General features: G+C 43.2%; 2 protein-coding genes across 3 annotated transcripts in view; both read left to right on the forward strand.

The window, feature by feature from the left end:
- TMEM71 (transmembrane protein 71) overlaps window positions 1-18,775 on the forward strand; it is a 192,513-nt gene that overhangs the window by 52,238 nt on the left and 121,500 nt on the right. The window lies entirely within an intron of this gene.
- The window catches only part of DNAAF11 (dynein axonemal assembly factor 11), an 86,438-nt gene continuing 71,697 nt past the window's right edge, over window positions 4,035-18,775 (forward strand). For both annotated transcript variants that reach the window (XM_004580733.4, XM_058668468.1), the window contains exons 1-3: window positions 4,035-4,121; window positions 10,374-10,541; window positions 15,464-15,541. In XM_004580733.4, the coding sequence (XP_004580790.2) occupies window positions 4,112-4,121; window positions 10,374-10,541; window positions 15,464-15,541 (256 nt within the window). In that variant the 5' untranslated portion in view covers window positions 4,035-4,111. The remainder of the gene's footprint in view (window positions 4,122-10,373; window positions 10,542-15,463; window positions 15,542-18,775) is intronic.

Below are 18,775 nucleotides of genomic sequence, written 5' to 3' on the forward strand. Positions count from 1 at the left end.
ACCACCCCAGTGGTTCATGCTGTATGTGAAAGACAGCTCTCTGTTGCTCGGAGGGTCTGAGGGGTGGAAGACTTCGAATCACTGATTTTCAAATTCTTCTTTTGTCGAATTTCCTATGGGCTGGGCCAATGTATTCTCTCTTCAATATCAAACATTGTCAAAGAGTGTTCTTTCTCTAGGTCTACATAGATAATCATTGATCTGATTACCATAATGCCCTTTAGTTCAGTTATCGATACCTGTTTCAACCTCACATATTCAGATTGGTATAGAAAACTTGGGTTTCTGAAAAAAAAAAAAAAAACCTTAGAAATCACTGAACCTAGCTTCCTACCTAATTGAGGAACTGAAAATCCTACAGAAAATGGCCTATCCCATCAGACGAGGTAGTAGAAAGGGCCAGTCCACTTCCTAATCAGTTATTTCCAATACTTAAGCCATGTTTTTACTGCATCATTAAATAGCCACAAATTAAAAACAAATATCTTGAGGGAATGTTATGATTTTCGTCAGGAAGTCTGGCATGGTTCAGCTTGTGATTGCTCTATTCTGTGTGGCATTGACAGAGTCATTTGGTAATATTCAACTGTTAGAACAAGACAGCATCTTTCTGGGACTGGGCAGGGAGGGCTGGAAGGTTGAACTCTGGCTAGACGGGGCATATAATCTTGGATTCACCAACATGGTACCTCGGAGTAGTCAGACCTTTATGCTGCGTCTCAGAAGTCCATGAGGCAGAAGTCAGTAAGTGGAAGATGTGGGGATTTGTTGGACTACTTGGCCATTTGTTGAGTCTTTTTCATTGCACTGATGCAAAGTGGCCTGAGTTTCTTTATCCGAATAGTGTGAAAAACAACACTTATATCTTACGATCCCTGTCTAAGGAGGGTACTTTTTTTTTTAATCATCAAAGGAGGACTATTTAACCAATCCTGGGTATTTTCTCCCTGTCAAGTAGTCTGCTATGATTTTTACATGTGTTGTGTAGATTATTTCTCAAAGTGCTTGGTGTATGGAAGACACTGGCAAATATCTAAAGATGAAAGAAAAAAGGAAATAGTTGACACAGGGTGGGCGGGGGAGAGCAAAGAAGGACTAGGAAGGGCTTGAAACTGTTGAGATGCTACGAAACAGGAGATTGATTTACTTGCAATACAGCTGCAACAAAAAAACTTTGGGGAGGTAAATTAACACAAATCACAATGGAATTGTAACCGTACCATAAACCATGCTAAATTATGCATAACAGTAGAAACAAAGTGAACCAGATAGCTTTCTAAGTCAATGTTCCTGGAATTAATCCAGCAAAAAAGAAGTAGGAAGACTATTTTGTTGTTATTATTGGAACTCCTACTTATTCTGGATTTAATTCTTCCATGTTGAAACACAAAATGCAGGAGCAGTTTCCCAGGAAGTTCCTTTCATTTTGTTATGCTTTCAGCAGCCAAAGAAATGAATCTATTTGGAAAAATGATTTGCACATGTGCACATCATTCTACTTCAAATTATTTCATCCACTTAGAGTGAAATGAACTTGACTTGGAACCATAACAGTATGATTTATTGCCCAATTTTGCTTCCTGTCAGTGTACTATAACCATTGCAGAACATTGTACTTATGTTCTGCATACATCATGGGCTCTCTGGGTTAAGGAAATGCAGTGATGGTGATGTTGGATTCAGCAAGGACATAGCTCAGCCCAGGACAAATTACATTCACTAGATTCCCCATTCCATTATCCAAGGCTTTGCTGTGCTCCTCTAGATGGACAGGGCAATTTATCAACACCCTGACCCCAGAAACAGCTAGTTTCTTAGACTTTGATAAAAAAAAAAGTCCCAAGGGAGGAGCTATCAAATGACAAGAAGAATGAGATACCCTGCTTGGGGAGCCTGCTAGATCCCTACTGTGGCCAGATACAATTTGTCCTACAAAGATGCAGTGTCAGAAGTGCTGTGCTTCCCAATGTCACAGAACTGAAAGATGGTAGAACTATTAGCAAGTGGTCCACAGCAGTCAATGCAGAGATAGCAGGGACATCTCCCGTGGCAGGAATTAATTCATATTTCATGGGGGTGTGTTAGATGCCAGGGGACTGAGTTCCTTACCAAAACAGCAGGCTATTACGAAGCAAGTTTGTGTTTCTCGGCTCTCCTTTTACTTCCTCCCTTCTCACACAATCCTCCTTTGTACATCATCTGGCCTTGTGATGCAATCTGCTCTGTTGTGACACCAGACAAGGGCCTCAGCAGATGCAGACTCCTGATCCAATCCCCAGAGTCCAGCACTAAATAAGGCACTTTTATTTACAAAGTCTGCAACAAAGAACAGACTAACATACTCCCTTTTTGACAAAGATAATCCATGTTGGCTCCACTGAAGTCACATGATGGTGATTCTCCCATTGAGGATGGCTGGATCACCACCTCATTCATTCAGTCACTGAGCAAGTACTTACAGGCTCCTAGCACCTGTCAGCAAAGGTGCTGAGTGAATCAGGAGGAAGAAAAACACAGACAAAAACCAACCCCGTCCCTGCCTTCAACTAGCTCTTAGGCTCAAAAATGGTGTGGTAGAGAATTAAGGTTTGGGAACAAGATTTTTATTCTGGTAGCACAGGGCTCTGGCTTCCTGATTTGCATTGACGATGACATGACCTATTTCTGAGGATTGCTGTGAGAACTGCCTGAGACAGCAGTTTCCAAGTATGTGGGCAGTGTCAAGCACAGAAGGCTTGAGCAGATTCTAGAGTGTTCTACCATGGAGAACGACAGCTCCATGGTTTTCCTATTTATGAATAAAATAAGCTTTTTCAGTCCTTCTGAAGCTAACAGGAAGCACCCAGGACCCCTCATAGATTCTTTTTGCTGCCATAGCAAAATACCTAAGATTGAGTAATTTATAAAGAGCAGAACTATGTTTCTCACAGTTGTGGACTCTGGGAGTGCAAGGTGCTAGCAGGTTCATGTTTGTTGGGAGCCAGGTCTCCCGTTCCAAGATGGCTCCCTGTGGTCATAATGGTGGAGGGAGGCATGCTGGGCCTTCTCAAGGCAGAGGCGCAGAGGGGCAGGGGGGAAGGATAGTAAACACCCTCATGACCCAGGTACCTGCTAAAGGCCACATAGCTCAACCTTGCTGTGCTGTTTCTGCCGGAATTCCGATGGGAATAAAAACAACCAAGCTATAGTAGCCCGTTTGACAAGTGGAGAAGCTGAGCACTGCAGAGAGGCTTTCTTTCTTTCTTTCTTTCTTTCTTTCTTTCTTTCTTTCTTTCTTTCTTTCTTTCTTTTTTTGCAAACAGGCTTGAGAGTCATTATTTTTGCAATAATAGCACACAGGAAAATAACTGCAGAGGCATGCATGCATTCCAGGGGCCCTTCTGGACAGTAGAGGGTGAGCACCCATGTGGCTCCCTCCTGCCCTGCTGGCGCAGGGGTGAGGTGTGCAGGATGCAGAGGAACCTTGGGGAACGGAGGGGAGAACTACCCAGGACTGCAGGGGCACACACCCTGTCCCTCCCAGCAACATTGGGGGAAGGGGTCTCAGCTGGGTTTGTTTTTTATCTATTTTTATTTTCTTCTGGAACTCTGTGAGAAGGAATTCGGTGTTGAGTAATGACTTCAAAGAGATGAAAACAGAAGAGTAACATCTTAACTTTATTCTGTTTATAAAACGTACCCCTCATTCACTCATACTACCTGATTCCAGCTGCACCGCGATCATTCAGAGCTACTGCAATTCCTCATCTCACAGACTTGGGCACAGAGGCTAACGAACAGAGAGCGGGTGAAATCCAGGTCTTGCTTGGAAAGTTTTAAATAAAATACGAAAAGTAGACAGCGCGGGTAGGCTGAGAGGCAAATGCCTAGGAGATGGCTCCCATCCGCAAATCAGAGAGCCCTGAGATTTTTAGTTAAGTCTGGAGGCTGGATCTGGAGGGATCGCGCGAAGTCACCTCTCCTCCGGCGTTCAGCCTTTCCTGACCTGCTCGGCCACCGTAGAGTCCGGTTGCCATGACGACCACAGGCACGGCGGCGCGTTGTGAAGCGTGAAGGGAGTCCCCGGCTCTCCAGGGTCTGGTCTTCCCGACCCGCGAGCCTGAGCGGCGCCATGGGCCGGAGTAAGCACTGTTCTTGCCTCCCGACCTCTTTCACAGGAAACCGATGCCGCCAGCCTCGGACCTCCACGGCCACTTCCCTCCGGCACCCAGGTCCCCACTCCTGCCCTGGCAGTGTTGGTGCTTCATTGACTGGAGGATCCCTGTAGCCTCCCCTGTAAAATGGACGGGGGTGAGGACCCTGGACTTGAAGGAAGGGCGTAGTGGCAGGAGCCTGGGCTTTGGGCCGGATACCTTGGGTTTCCAGGCAGTCGCCCTGTGTGGTTGTGGGCTAGTCACCATCCTGGGAGTGGGGGCAGTGTGGCCTGGTGGTGTGACTTGCAGCAGTTAGTACTTCGGGCTCAGCTTGCATATCTGGGAAATGAAGGCAAAGGTAGTATTGTTTTTTAATACATGGTATGTGTGGTAGAAATATCTGCTCAGAAATATATTGAGGCCTCAAGGGACTGGGGAGGAATCATTCTGTTGTGGGCAACAAGTTTTATCTCCACAGACGGCAGTTTGGCAGTTTAAGTGTGTGTGTGTGTTTTGGCCAGGGCAGCCGGGTAGCCCACGGTGGAGGGAGTGACGTGGACACATTGACGCCCCACTCCTCGACCATCTCTAATGTTTCCTCCAAGGACTGGTTCCAAGACCTTCTATGCTCACGAATCATTTCTTCCTCTCCTTCTGGGTCATCCTTTGCCCTGGTGTTTCTCTCATTTCTACCCTCTTTGTTGGGTTACTGGCTTACGAGTTGAGAACCCAAGTCAGGCACTGACTGGTGAACCAGGCAGAGGTGGGCTGACCCCCTAGCTGCTGAGAAGGCAGACCCCTGTGCACCGCCTACAGGGCTGCCCACACCCTGAGCTTAGCTGGAGGGCAGCTGGTGGCTTCTCCCAAGCAAGGAATTGGGGAGGCCCATGGCAGCCCAGAAAGGCCCCATTTGTAGCAGATATATAGTCGGGGTACAGGGAGAAGAGAAGGAAGGCCTGAGAGAAAGGTAGGTGGAAATCCGATCACCCAAGTATTGTGGGTCACACAAAGAGTTGAGACGTATGTGAAAAGAGGAAACCAGCTGACTGTCATGGCTTGTTTCAGAGGTCAAGTGGTAGACTGAGCAAGCAGCAACTGCTGCTGTGAGTGGGGGTTCGCTGGTGCCAGGCCCGGGTAGCTTGCTTTACTTGCATGGCCTGCAAACTTTTCAAGCCAGGGGAATCGCTGTCACTCATACTTAGTGGGTGAAGTCGCTGAGGCCCCGAGATGAAGTCAGGGCTTGGAAATGAGCCCATAAAGGTGTCCATCTCCCCCATGGGAGACTACGGTAGAGTGCCTTGGTGCAGGGGAGCTGTGTGCGTGCGCCTGCCCTGTGTTCCCCTAGCCAATGGCCTCCTGCTTCTTGCTACCGTCTCTGGTTTTCTAGAAGAGTTTGCATACATGAAGTGATATAAATGGTCCTTCTATGTTCAGTTGATTTCAACAGCAGCAATACCCATACCAGTTTGTTCGGTGGGAAGGTTTAGCCACCTGTGCAGTTACTTCAACAGATACAGAGCGGGGCACATGATAGCTCCGTGAATGGGGTTTGGTCGCCTCTTCAAAGGGATTATCCATCTCATCCAGGTTCTCTGATTTACTGACCTAAGGCCATTTATGTTATCTACTCGCTTGTTATTCTTTTGGTGTCTTTAGAATCTGGAGATGTCAGCTCTCCTAATCCTGATACGCACTAGTTATGTCTTCTCTCTTCTTTCCGCAAGTCTCACTAGAAGTCAACCAGTGTTTACTTTTTCTTTTTAACCGCCTTAATTCTTATTGATTTTCCCTGTGTTTTTTTCTGCTTTCCTTTTCATTTATTTCTGTTGTCATTTTCATTATTTACTTTCTCCTGCTTATTTGAGGTTACTTTGCCCTTTTGCTAGTTTCTTAAAGTGGAAGCTGATGTTTGAAACCTCCTTTTCTTGCATTGGGCATTCAGCACTTATGTAAACTTCCTTCTCAAGAATGTTTGAGTGACATTTCACAAATTTTGATACGCAATTGTTTTCATTTTGTCAAAAATGCCGTGTCATTTTTTTCTGATTTTTCTGATTTTCTGACACCCATTGTATTTTTCATCTTGCATTCCTTGTCTGCACTTTGTCTTGTGGGAGGCGAGCAGCGTGAGTTGCTGTCCTGCAATTCTGTCGTGCCCAGAGGGGGGCGCCTCTGCTGCTCTTCTAGGTCCTGGTCCTCAGCCACTTTCTGCCCTTCCATTTCAGGAAATGGCAAGCTTCCTTAGGTGCTGCCCGATGGTTTTACAGCACAGTTGGCTCTCTCCACCTTTCCTTATCAATTGGGTTTAACATGAGCTGCCCATTACAACTGTCCTTGAAGTTACAGATTCCCCCACACCTCCTCTGATGTCTGACATGACACTTGCCAGTAACACAGTCTGCTCTGTTGGTGTGCTGTTTCTGTTCAGCACCAGTGCATCTTAAGAGCTTCACCACTGCCTTGTGCCAGGGCCTGTGAACCAGCGACTGCCACCATGGTAGCCATACCATCACTTCTGCGGCAGGTGATTTGCCTCTAGAACTCCATCTCAGCTAGTGTCTGCTTTCAGGGGCCCCTTTAGCTATCATCTGAATGGCCAAGTGCTCCAGGAGGTAGACCTGGGAGTAGAGGCTGATGTGTTGGAGGTTTTGTCGAACAGCATTCTGGGAATGGGTAGAAAGGAAAGCAGGAGTGGACAGAGGGGGAAGTTGGGCTGTAATGAATTTCAGGAAAGGCCTCAGCTAACCATCTCTTGGCACTCTAACCTGGTATTGGACCTTCAAACTTGCCCAAGTTGGGGTGCAAGACAAGGACTTTGCAGTCCCACACTAACCGTTCATTGGATTTGGGTGCTCCAGGAAGGGGCAGGAGTTTGGTGAAGGTGTTTGGCTGAGGAGGCAGGCAACTGAGCGCTGAAGAGGTCCTGTGGCTGGGGGAGTTAGTGCTGAAGCCTTGGAGGGCGAAGGGAGCGCAGGTGGTCCTCGCTGGCCTGAGATGCCCTATCCTCTTCTGTTCGGCAAACCAGTGCCTGAATCAGGACTCAGCTCAGGATTTTCCTTCTCCAAGGCTTTCTGGCCTCCTTGTTCTTACTCAGTAACACCAGTCACTGCCTTCTTGGCACCCACTGGATGCTTCTGTCGTTGCCCCTTCTAACCTGGTGCCTTTTAGTAGTGCATTTTACATCCATCCCCTTCAAGGTATCACTGGATTAGGGTAACCAGCAGCTACTGATGCTCACTACAGTGTTCTGAGTTGGTAAGTCCCAGTAAATGTGCAATATGATTTTTAAAAAATGTCTATTGAAAACCATTAAAGAAAAGGAATTTAGCTACTATAAGAGGTAGCCTTCCTGTTAATAATCCCTTTCTTTCTATCCCATCTCTATTCCATGTCTGTGGTTGTTGGGTCTTTCAATAGTTGCAGATTCCTCCAAAGATACCATAGACACATGTTAGTGGACTTTATTCTAATGCAGTGAGAAAGAGAAGGCTGTTTACAAAACATAGTGTATAGTACGAAGGAGTAAACACTAAATTGTTGGCTTTGGGAATTTTTGGAGCTTTGGTCAGTGCACAAAAAAGCTTTGCAGAAGCAAAAGGCACAGAGGGCCCAGCAGCCACCTGCTACTGTCTTTTGTACCTCCTCCTTGCAGAGTCATTTTACAGATAGAACCGAAGTACATCAAGCAGTTGGAAAGAGGCCTCAGTTGGCTGACATGGTTAAGTTAAATCTTGAGATTCCTCAGCAGCATCTTTGGGAGAACAGGTTTCTAATTGTGCTTTGCCCTCCAGTCATGCAGGTACATGGTGCTTGGCACCTTCCCTGGTGAGGCAGTTAGACTCCAGGAGAGTCTTGCATTTTGCTATTTGAAAATTCTACATCTGAATCTCTCTCCTATACATCAGGATTTTGTTCTTCTAAATTACTACATGATAGGTATTGCAATATCACTTCTGTTGGTATACTCATAATGATGTATTAGTGCGCTTCAGAATTGCTTTTTTTTTTAAAGATTTATTCAGTTTATTACAAAGTCAGATATACAGAGAGGAGGAGAGACAGAGAGGAAGATCTTCTGTCTGATGTTTCACTCCCCAAGTGAGCCTCAACGGCCGTTGAGCACCGATCCGATGCAGGGAGCCAGGAACCTCTTCCAGATCTCCCACGCAGGTGCAGGGTCCCAAAGCATTGGGCCGTCCTTGACTGCTTTCCCAGGCCACAAGCAGGGGGCTGGATGGGAAGTGGAGCTGCCGGGATTAGAACTGGCACCCATATGGGATCCCGGGGCGTTCAAGGCGAGGACTTTAGCCGCTAGGCCACGCCGCCGGGCCCCAGAATTGCTTTTATAAGTGCTATTCACAGTTTTATTTATTTATTATTATTCATATTTGAAAGGCAGAGAGAAAATGAGAGAGAGAGAGAGAGAGATGTTTTTTCCCCATCCTGTACTCCCTAAATGCCCGCAGCATCCAGGACTGGACCAGACCAAAGCCAAGATCCATGAACTCTTTCCTGGTCTTCTGCATGCATGGCCATGATCTAAGTAATGAAGCTATTGTATGCTATCTCTCAGAGTGCACATTAGTGGGCAACTGCAGTGAAGCAAAGGTGGCACTTGATCCCATGTGGTCTCCCTAAGCAGTGGCTCAACTACTACACCACAGTAGCTTTCCCTGAGACGGTTTTTAGGTTCCTACATTGATGTTATGTAAGTGCAATGCTGTATTATTTGGAATAGAAATTTCCTTCCTAGAGTTAGAATGGTTGGCCTAAGTTTAGAGAGGGATAATTGCAGAATGTTTTTCCGTGTAAAAGCGTGGAACGTTAATCTCTATGACCATGTAGATATTTTTGTTATTTTTTCTTGGGGATTCTAGTCTGTACTCTGATGCTTACCATTACAGGTAAAGCAGTATTACATAGCAACAATTTCTTGAGTGCTGTGAAACGACATGTTACACAGCAGTTTGCTTATTATAGAATAGTTCAGAAAAGAGCCACTGGGCAATTCCAGACCTTCATGTTCTACCTTCCTTGGTGGTTCTTCGTTTTCTTCTCTGTGCCTTCATTGTGCATGATTGCTGCTACTGAGATAGCGCCACTGTTGAGTTCCTCCTTTGGTGTGCCTGTGTGTATGTATAAATCAGTTATTCAGGTGAAGGGAATATCCAGGTAGATTATAGCAAGCTAAGCCTTCAGTTGGGATGGGGACAAGAGTATGTAAGTCGAGGCATATGCAACAGTTTATAGAAAAATGATAGATAAAATGCTGGACAGTGCATTTAAAACCTGGCTTGAGTGATTCCCACCAAGACTGTGGAAAACTATAATGCTCCAGGTTGTAATTCCCAATCTAGAGAATATAACTAATAACACTATGTATTTATATCTTACTACATGCAAAGCATCCAGAATAATTAAATCCTTCTTATCTCCTGGATTGGATATGCAGTTGTTCTATACTCTGCCTAGAATGTTCAATCCCATCAACATTTTTTAGTAGGAGTGGGCATTGTCATTACCTGTTTGATTCCAATACATCATCTGTAGATGATGATTTATGGCTTTGTTCCTGGCTCCAATGGTGGACAATGATGGACAGTGGTCACCACAAGTTCATGACCCTCTGAGGCTGGGCAGCCTGGTGGTCCATCGCCCTCTTGTTAGAGGTTTTCATCTCCCCTCCTGTGAGCAGCTTTTTAATTCCTCCTGGAAGTAGAACAAATGATGGCTGCTTTAAAAGATTGTGGTGCAAAACCTATAAGAGTCACTAGTTAAATTGCTGAATATTGGTTAAATGAATGAATGACTTTTCCTTATTAAATGGTGAGAGATGGTTTTATTTATTTATTTTTCCTGTTCCCAACTGTGCCTCTAGAGAGAAAGTTTCTCCCTGAGCTGTTGAATCTTCTCCAGTTGGACATGGTACCACTGCAAGATTCCACACAATCTTTTTTACAACCATTTACTGTCAGCTCCATTTCCGTTGTTACAGCAAAATGTGTGTCAACCCTACATATACGACAATAAATATGGCTAGAGAACTTTCTCCCATTTCATTCAGATTACGTTGTCACAAAAGCTCCTGCAGGATTTTTCTGATCTCTTTCCTATTGAGAAGTGCTTGGGCCTGGGGCATTGATGTTTTACTGCAGAGAACACGCAATGAATTAATAAGGCAATGACCCTATGGTGAACAGTGGGGGGCAGAAATGTAATATATGACACATTTTCTTTCAGTCACAGAAGATCTTATTAGACGGAATGCGGAGCACAATGACTGTGTCATTTTTTCCCTGGAGGAACTCTCTTTGCATCAGCAAGAAATAGAAAGGCTAGAACACATTGACAAATGGTGCCGAGATCTAAAAATTCTCTATCTTCAGAATAATCTTATTGGGAAAATTGGTAAGTCTCGTTACTTTGGTCTCTTGTTTTCTTTAGCAATCTGAATGGAAGACCTAGGAAAATGCAGTGTTCTTAGAGGAAGACTAACTGAAAAAAAATTATCTGGGATGGTAGCCAGCCCCAGCTCTCAGTAGCTGGTGTGTACAATACTTCCCCGGGCCACTTCCAGGTATTGTGAAAATCGCTGGCCAAAGCAATCTCCCTCAAGGAGTTGTGAGAGAAGCTAGAGGCAGGACACATACTCACTGACTTCATCATTTAAAAAGACAAAGGGTACATCTGTTTATTTATTTTCAAAATTGCAAAGAGGAGGATATAATCCAGGCATTTGCTGTGGTTTTATCACATCGCAAAGCTGAACGGAGTATGTAAGACTTGAACAAGTCTTTGGTTATTGCACACTGTGCTAGCCAGTTCAATCATGTTTCATGTTTAAGGCATTTCTTGGCTAGGGAGGGGATTCCAGTCTAAAACAGATACAGAAGTAAATAGAGGAGTTATATAGATAAAGATAAAAGTACCAGTATTATAACTGATGAAGCTTTTTTGAGAATATGGCTTAAACCTGCAGCAAAGCAGGCTAGCAATTTCTGTCTTCAGGATCAACATATCCATCCAGCCACATGCAGAACTGAGCCCCCAGTGTCTCCCGCCAGGTGAGCCCTTGCTTTATGGAAGGAGGGGTTTATACATTGCCTTCTTTGTTGACAGGAAGAACCTAAAAGCCAGGAAAGAGGGCAAGATTAACTATGCCCAGTTTCTTCTCTAAAATAAGTTGGTTTTCCTACTCCCAGTGTCTCCCCCCATAAGAATGAATTGATGGATCAGGGCTATAGAGTCACTCTATCTGAGGCTGTACAATGTGGAAACAGGAGGAACACCCTCAGTAGGCAGAAAAGCAACAGCGTAGTTCAGTGGTAAGAAAATGCCCAGGCTCTGCAGCACATAACTCTGGCTTTGAACCCTGCTCATACCATTTGTAAGTTGTGTGAAATTACACTGTCAATGTATCCAAATCTTCATTAATGCCAGCATGCCGAATTGGTGTATAGATAACGTGAAATGAGATGCTGGGCGTTATGCTCATCATGAATAAGTGTTTATCAGATGAATGCTGTTGTGGGTCTGTGATCCTCAGCGTTGCTTTCCATGGAATGTCCCAGGCACTCACGTAAAGGCAGCGGGGTAGAAGGGAGAAGAGAATGGAGGTTAAGGGCTGCATCCCGGTTGATGAGACAAAATGTCATAGCCATTGTGTACTTTGGCATCACACCCTGGAGGTGGTTAACTTTCTATGGTGATATGCAGTGATTCTCAACTGGGGCGTTTGGTGATGTCCCGGAGACATATTCGTCTGCTACAAATTTGTGTGTGTGTGTGTGTGTGTGTGTGTGTGAGGGCGGTGCTCCTGGCACTCTCTCAGTAGAAGCCAGGATGGTGCCAACCATCCTACAATGCACAACACATCCCTCACCAGAAAGAAGTCAGGCTCAGATGTTAGTGCTCCCGAGATGGAGCAGCACTGGGGATGTGGTTGCCTCTAGTTCGCTAACAATTGCAAACTGGCTCCAGGATTGTTAAAAAACAACACCTCGCTTTGCATTATGTTTACAAGTGTTATGGGGTGCAGCCAGTGAGAGTGGGCAAATAAAATTTGGCTGGGTCCCCTATCCTCTGTCCTGAAGGTGGGTCCTAACAGCAATGGAATGATAATTCAGTGCTCAACCACTTCCCCCATGTCCTAATTTAGCCAGGACATTGGATGCAGACAAGTCCAATTAGTCTAGGCATTTTCAGCTACAAGCCCAGTGCCTGTTCCTGCCCATCCCAATGAGTGCCAATTAACTCCTTAACTCACAACACTTAGGTATTTGCTCCTGCCCACCTGTGACTCACCTATCAACTGAGAAGGGATGGTATTGCATTGTCATGTAACCACTCGCCTCACAAGCCTCTTTAAAAGGCCCAGGAAGCAGGGGCTCTCTCTGGCTCTCTCTTTCTCTCTTTCTCTCTTTCTTTCTTTCTTTCTGGTCAGGTGCTTCCATTACGCTAGCAGCTCGACTCTTGGCTGACCCAGGACAGGTGATCCCCTGAGCATGGTCCTTGTGTACTGCTTAGATAGAGCAATGGTTATAATAATGTTGTTTCTGGGTTGTGTGCTATCAGGAGTTCCAGGAGGGGTGAGGCCTAGCAGTAGTGGAATGTGGGCAGAGAAGCCAGGGAAAAGTTAATGTCTGCAGCTTTGTAAGTGTGTCTAGGTTCTTTGTAAGTGTGTCCTGGTTATTCATTGCATGTCTCTTAGGCTAACTTATGTTGTTGGAGAAGCTGGGGCATAGGTCTTCAGCTTAATGGATGGACTTAAGGATAATGACCATTTGCTCCTTTTGGGATTGTGATTGGTTGGATTATGATTGGTTGGATTGTGATTGGTTGGATTATGATTGGTTGGATTGCTGTATGGACTTGTGATTTGCTATTGTGCTCTATTATCACCAAGCTTGGTTAATAGAGACTCCTTAATGAGCCTTAGACATGTCTGCTGTGATCTCGTTTGCACCTGCAACAGCTTTGCGTTATGTTTCGAAGACTTACTGAAACTCTCCATGCCTTTCTTCAGATCAGTATTTTCAGCCTTTTACTTAACCAGAAACTAGGGTCTCTGGCACATTGTTCAATTAAAAAGTTGTTACAGACAGCCACTGGCTTTTATTTGTGCTGCATTAAAGAACATTCCTAATAATAAGGTCTAAAAGTGTTCTGGAAATTTTAATATCTGCATCTGGGTCCATCACAATTATTAATTAGTAGCATAGCATTTCAGTCCTTTTTAGTGCTATAAGAAAGCTTAGATTTTTGCTTCCAAAGTATTCTGAAATTAAGCACTCTTTTAAATCCTAATAATGGGATTTTTTTGGAGGGGTGCTGCTCCACCCACAGGCGTTGAGGCACTTATTCAGCAAGTAAAACTACTTCTGTAGGATCCAGACTTGCCCCCATACCATTGAAGTAGAAGTCTGCAAGCAGTTGCATTGCCTAAAGCTCTGTTTCTCACCGGGAGATCCAGATGGGCTGCGGAGGAAGGTGCTGCTCTGTGTTGATCCAAGTGGGTGCTGAGGACCATCTGGGGTCCCAGGAAAGTGCAGAACCTCCTGCGGGGGTGGCCTCCAGTAATCTGCTTTCGCAACAGATTCCCCATGTGCCTCACGCCTGGGAGCAGCTGAGGGCCACCGAGTGTCTGGCGCCTCACGAGGCACCTGGCCCACTGTGACTTTGGGCCACTGTTGGTGGCAGTTGGTGAGAACTGCTTTGAAAATGATTGGGGCAGAAATGTCACATCTCTTTCTTTTTGCAAGGGGTTCTATGCCTTCACACTCATCAAGCAATTTTTCCTTCCCCTGAGCAACTTGATTGCTGCTGTTGTGTTTATGTGTTCATTGGTCAAGCATATACATACATACATACATACATACATACATACACACTCAGAGAAATAGCAATAAAACACAGGTTCAAAGGGAGAACACGGGAGTTATATTTTGAACCTGTGTTTTATTGTGGGCTCTGATTTCACCAGTGCTATCCTGAAGTGCTTTTCTTCAGGATGCAAAGTAGATTGCTTTGTCTGTCATAATACCTGGCAGAAGCAAACCTCCAAATTGCTATTAAATGTTAGGATGTTGCTACAGAGACTCTTATAAACCTCACTGTTACTGATGCAATTTGATTGTCATGAGGACCTAGTGTTTTACTTCAAAATTCTAGTTTTTAATAATGATTTACTGAGGCTCAGAGAGGCAAGCTATTATTCTTAGGTCTGTGGTATAGGTATGTGATGTTTTGCAAATTACATGTGGATGATTTGTTACACAGCATTGGGTTTGCTCTCCAATGTAACCCTGACTCATGGGCCAAGGAGCCACTGCTTAAGCGAGCCTATCACAAATGCACATTCCTTAGCCGAGTTTTCTACATTCAGGTCATTTTGGAAAGGGCTGTTAAAATGATCGAGTGCCCAGATCTGGGCTCAAATTTCCTGGCTCCCCTGCTCAGCCTTGAACAAGTGTGTTAATTCTCTGTGCCTTGGTATTCCCAAATGTGAAGTGAACACAACAACTCATCATGGGGTTGTTACAAGGATTAAATAAGACAATATACGTGAAGTGCCTAGAATGCTCTGTAATTTGTAGTAAGTTGCGTGTTATTGGTTGTCTTAAAACGATGCCTTGACTTGTTCATACTTGATGGTTTGCCCGTGTGGGATTCCATGCTTATCAAAACCGATAATCCTGCACCAGGCTGATTTTGGGTTCACATAGAAGAAACCCAACTCCATGTGGTTTAATAGGAAGAAAACTTGTTGTCTTACCCCCAGCTATAAAAGTAGAGGTGGGGTGGCTGCCAGGGTTGGTTGATTGCTTCTCCCTGTTACTCTGCCAGGCACCGTATGGATTTTACCCTATAGCTAGAGCCCTTGTGACTGGTGTATTAGTAGAGAGAGTAATGTCTTATTAACATTGAGGAGGAAAAAGAGAGAGAGAAGACGTTCCCAAAGAGGAAGTGTGGGTCTTGTACTTTCCGCTGACCCGGATTAGCAGGTGTACATGCCTCGTCCTGGACGGCAAGAATGCCAGAAGCTGTCTCCTACAAGAGAGATAGGATTGCCATGCACTGGCCATTCTTGGTTAAACCTAACTCCTTGGGATTGGGGCTGAGCCTGATCAAACATGGCTCCATCTGAAGGATGGAAGGAAGACTGGATGTTGCACAGGCAACCACAGCATCCGAGGTGGAGGTGCAACAAGGTTTTGGTCATCAGAGTAATACTCCTTAGATTCTCTTTATCATTTTTCACAATGGATTATGTGGATATGTCTTCTATCGTGAAGGTGAATTAATTGCACTCTTTTGGTATATTTTTTCAGAAAATGTTGGTAAACTCAAGAAGCTTGAATATTTGAATTTGGCTTTAAACAATATTGAAAAAATAGAAAATTTGGAAGGTAAGGATTTTGTTATTTCATTTTGTCTATTTAAAAATAGATCAAGTAGCATCACAAAGAAGGCATGTACTTTAGAAATTAATATTTTGTGCAAATCATAGATTTGCTGTTTTTGTGAAAATTAAGACAATACATTGGCAAACGGAAGCCCACTCAACCTTTTCCTGATATCCAGTCCCCGTCCCAGAGGTAGTCATGGTCAGCAGCCTGGTCTGTAGGAAATGCTTAGGTTCACTTTGCTTCCTGTCAGTGGGATTTGTTATGATATTAGTTGGTTACTTAATTTCTTCCCTAAAATTACCTTGCTGTTTTTGAAATCCTGGAAAGGGAGTGGGGTGCTATGCAACAAAGTGATTGCACAGGAACATTTGGGTGGATCCTAGCATTTTGCTATAATAAGCGTGGTTGTGTAAGCATATTTTACATTTCACTTTGTGTACATCTGCAGTCTTTTTCTAGGATTTTTACTTAGAGTCCCCATGTTTAAAATTGCATATTTTGAAAAGCACTGCCAAATGCTTTCTAAAAAGACTCTACCAATTCGTACTTGTACTAGTTCACGTGAATACTTCTTTTTTACACAGAAAATACTTAGGAATATATTCTTATATTTCTGTATTTTATATTTTATCTAATTATTTTAATTTCTATATCATTTATTATTATTGAGTTTCTTATAATTATGTAAATTAGAAAGTGTTTCTTATCTCTCAGCCACCTTTACATTGATTGGCTTAGAAATTCCAGATATTAATTCTTTGCTTTATATGTTGCAAATGTTTTCTGTTGATGTACCACTTTTCTTTGATTGCAGTTGTGATACAGGAATCATGCGAAAGTCTGACCTTTTAATATACCCAGTTATAAATCTTTTTATATGTGGTTTCTGAACTTAATATATTTAATTTTAATTTTTTTGTATTTACTGATTTCACTTTAAATAAATAATATAAAATGAATCAAAATTCTTTTGTGTTAAAGTGTCTGTTAATTAAACTATTTGGGCCATTTAGTTTTTATAAAGTAGAATATGTTTCACAAACTACAGTTCCCTATTTACAAATACTCAGTTCAGTGACTTTTTTTTTTATCTTTTTCTTGTATTCACAAGGCGATATGTCCATCACCACTATTCAACTCAGGTATTTTCAGTTCCCCAGAAGAAACCCCATATCTTGTAATATTTGCTTACATTGTCCCTTGCCCTAGTAACAGTAAAGTCTATTTTCTGTCTCCATAGCATTTTTCATTCTGAACTTGTTATATATGGAATCTCCCTCTCTCTCTCTCACGCACACACACACTTACCTTTTCTGTCTGATTTATTTCACTTTGTGGAATGTTTTCAAAGTTGTTCCATGTTGTAGCATGTATCGATATCTCCTTAAATGGCTCAATGCTATTCCTTTGTGTGAATACACTCTTGCCCTATCACTGGTTGCCTGAAGCTTGGGCTACTGTGAACAGGGCATCCAGAAACATGCACGAGTACTGTTGTGGACACATGTGTTCAGTTCATTTGGAATATGCTCATACTTGGGAATGGAATTGTTAGGTCATGTGGTTCTAGGATTACTCTTTGAGGAGTTGTAATGAACAAGTGAGCCAGCTTTCGTTACACTGTGTTCCAAAGAACCTGTACCTCTTTCCATCACTAGCAATGTATAGGGGTTCTGATTTCTCCGCAGGCTTGCCTGTGTATGTTCTTTTTTTATTTGTTTATTAGTTTTTATTGTAGCCATCCCAAAGAATGAAGTGGTGTTTTGCTGTCATGATTTGCATTAGTTAATGACCAGTGCTGTTGATCATTTTTGTTTGCTTTTTAGGCATACATTTTTGGGAGAAATACTTGTTCAAAATTTGGGCCCATTTTTCCACTAGCTTTCTTTCTTTTTTTTTTTTTTTTCTTGTCTTTTTACTTTTTGTCGAATAGCAGGAGTTTTTATTTACCTTGTATAGATCACAAATGCTGACTCAGCACATGACTTTCAGATATACTATTCCACTTTGTGCGGTTTCCTTTTAACTTGTTTTATCATGCCTTTGAAGCTACGCCATTCCTGGAATGAACTGAAAGTGGTTTGTTGGTTGTTGGCTTTATTTATTTATTTATTTATTTATTTTGAGACATTGGAGTTAATTCTGCCTTAAACATTTGGAAACTGTTTGGTCCCAGATTTTTTTTTTTTTAATCACTAGGTTAATCTCTGTACTTGTTTTAAGCTTATTCAGATTTTTATTTCTTTTTATTTTTTTTTAGTCAGTTTTGGTAATTTATGTCTTGCTGGAGTTTTTCCAGATAACCTTTCATTGGCTTGCACCTGTTATCACTGTTCTGACAGTCCTTTTCGTTTCTGTAATGTCAGCACCAATGTCTTCGTTTGCATTCCTGTTTAGTAGAACTGAGTCTTATCTTCATAGTTAGGTACTTAAAAGTTTGCTAATTTTGTTGATGTTTTCAGATAATCAACTTTTCATTTTGTTTCTTTGCATTCTAGTTTTCATGATTTTTTCTTATTTCTGTTTTATGTTAGTTTGGTCTTTTCTTTAATAATGTGAAAAGGTGTGTTACATATTTAGACCTCTCTCTCTCTCTCTCTCTCTGTGTGTGTGTGTGTAGGCATGTACAGCTATGGATTTCCCATGAGTACCACATCTCTTACATCTTCTAGGTTTCGAAATATTTTGTTTTTTACTTAATTTATCTGAAAGAGTTTTCTGCTTTCCCTAGTGATTTCTTCTTTGGCCTTTTTCTTTTTATATGTTGTTTAATTCCCACATTTGTAAAAGTTATTTTCTTTATGGACTAATACTTGGTCTCTTCTGGAGGGTGCTCTGTGTGCAATTAACAGTGTGTTTTCTCCTATTCTTGGGGAAAATGTTTTTTTTTTTTTTAAAGATTTATTATTATTAGAAAGCCGGATATACAGAGAGGAGGAGAGACAGAGAGGAAGATCTTCCGTCCGATGTTTCACTCCCCAAGTGAGCCGCAATGGGCCGGTATGCGCCAATCCGATGCCGGGAACCAGGAACCTCCTCCAGGTCTCCCACGCGGGTGCAGGGTCCCAAAGCTTTGGGCCGTCCTCGACTGCTTTCCCAGGCCACAAGCAGGGAGCTGGATGGGAAGTGGAGCTGCTGGGATTAGAACCGGCGCCCATATGGGATCCCGGGGTGTTCAAGGCGACGACTTTTAGCCGCTAGGCCACGCCGCCGGGCCCGGGGAGAATGTTTTAA

The sequence above is a fragment of the Ochotona princeps genome, chromosome 9, assembly GCF_030435755.1.
Source record: "Ochotona princeps isolate mOchPri1 chromosome 9, mOchPri1.hap1, whole genome shotgun sequence".
In the NCBI taxonomy this organism is placed as follows: domain Eukaryota; kingdom Metazoa; phylum Chordata; class Mammalia; order Lagomorpha; family Ochotonidae; genus Ochotona; species Ochotona princeps.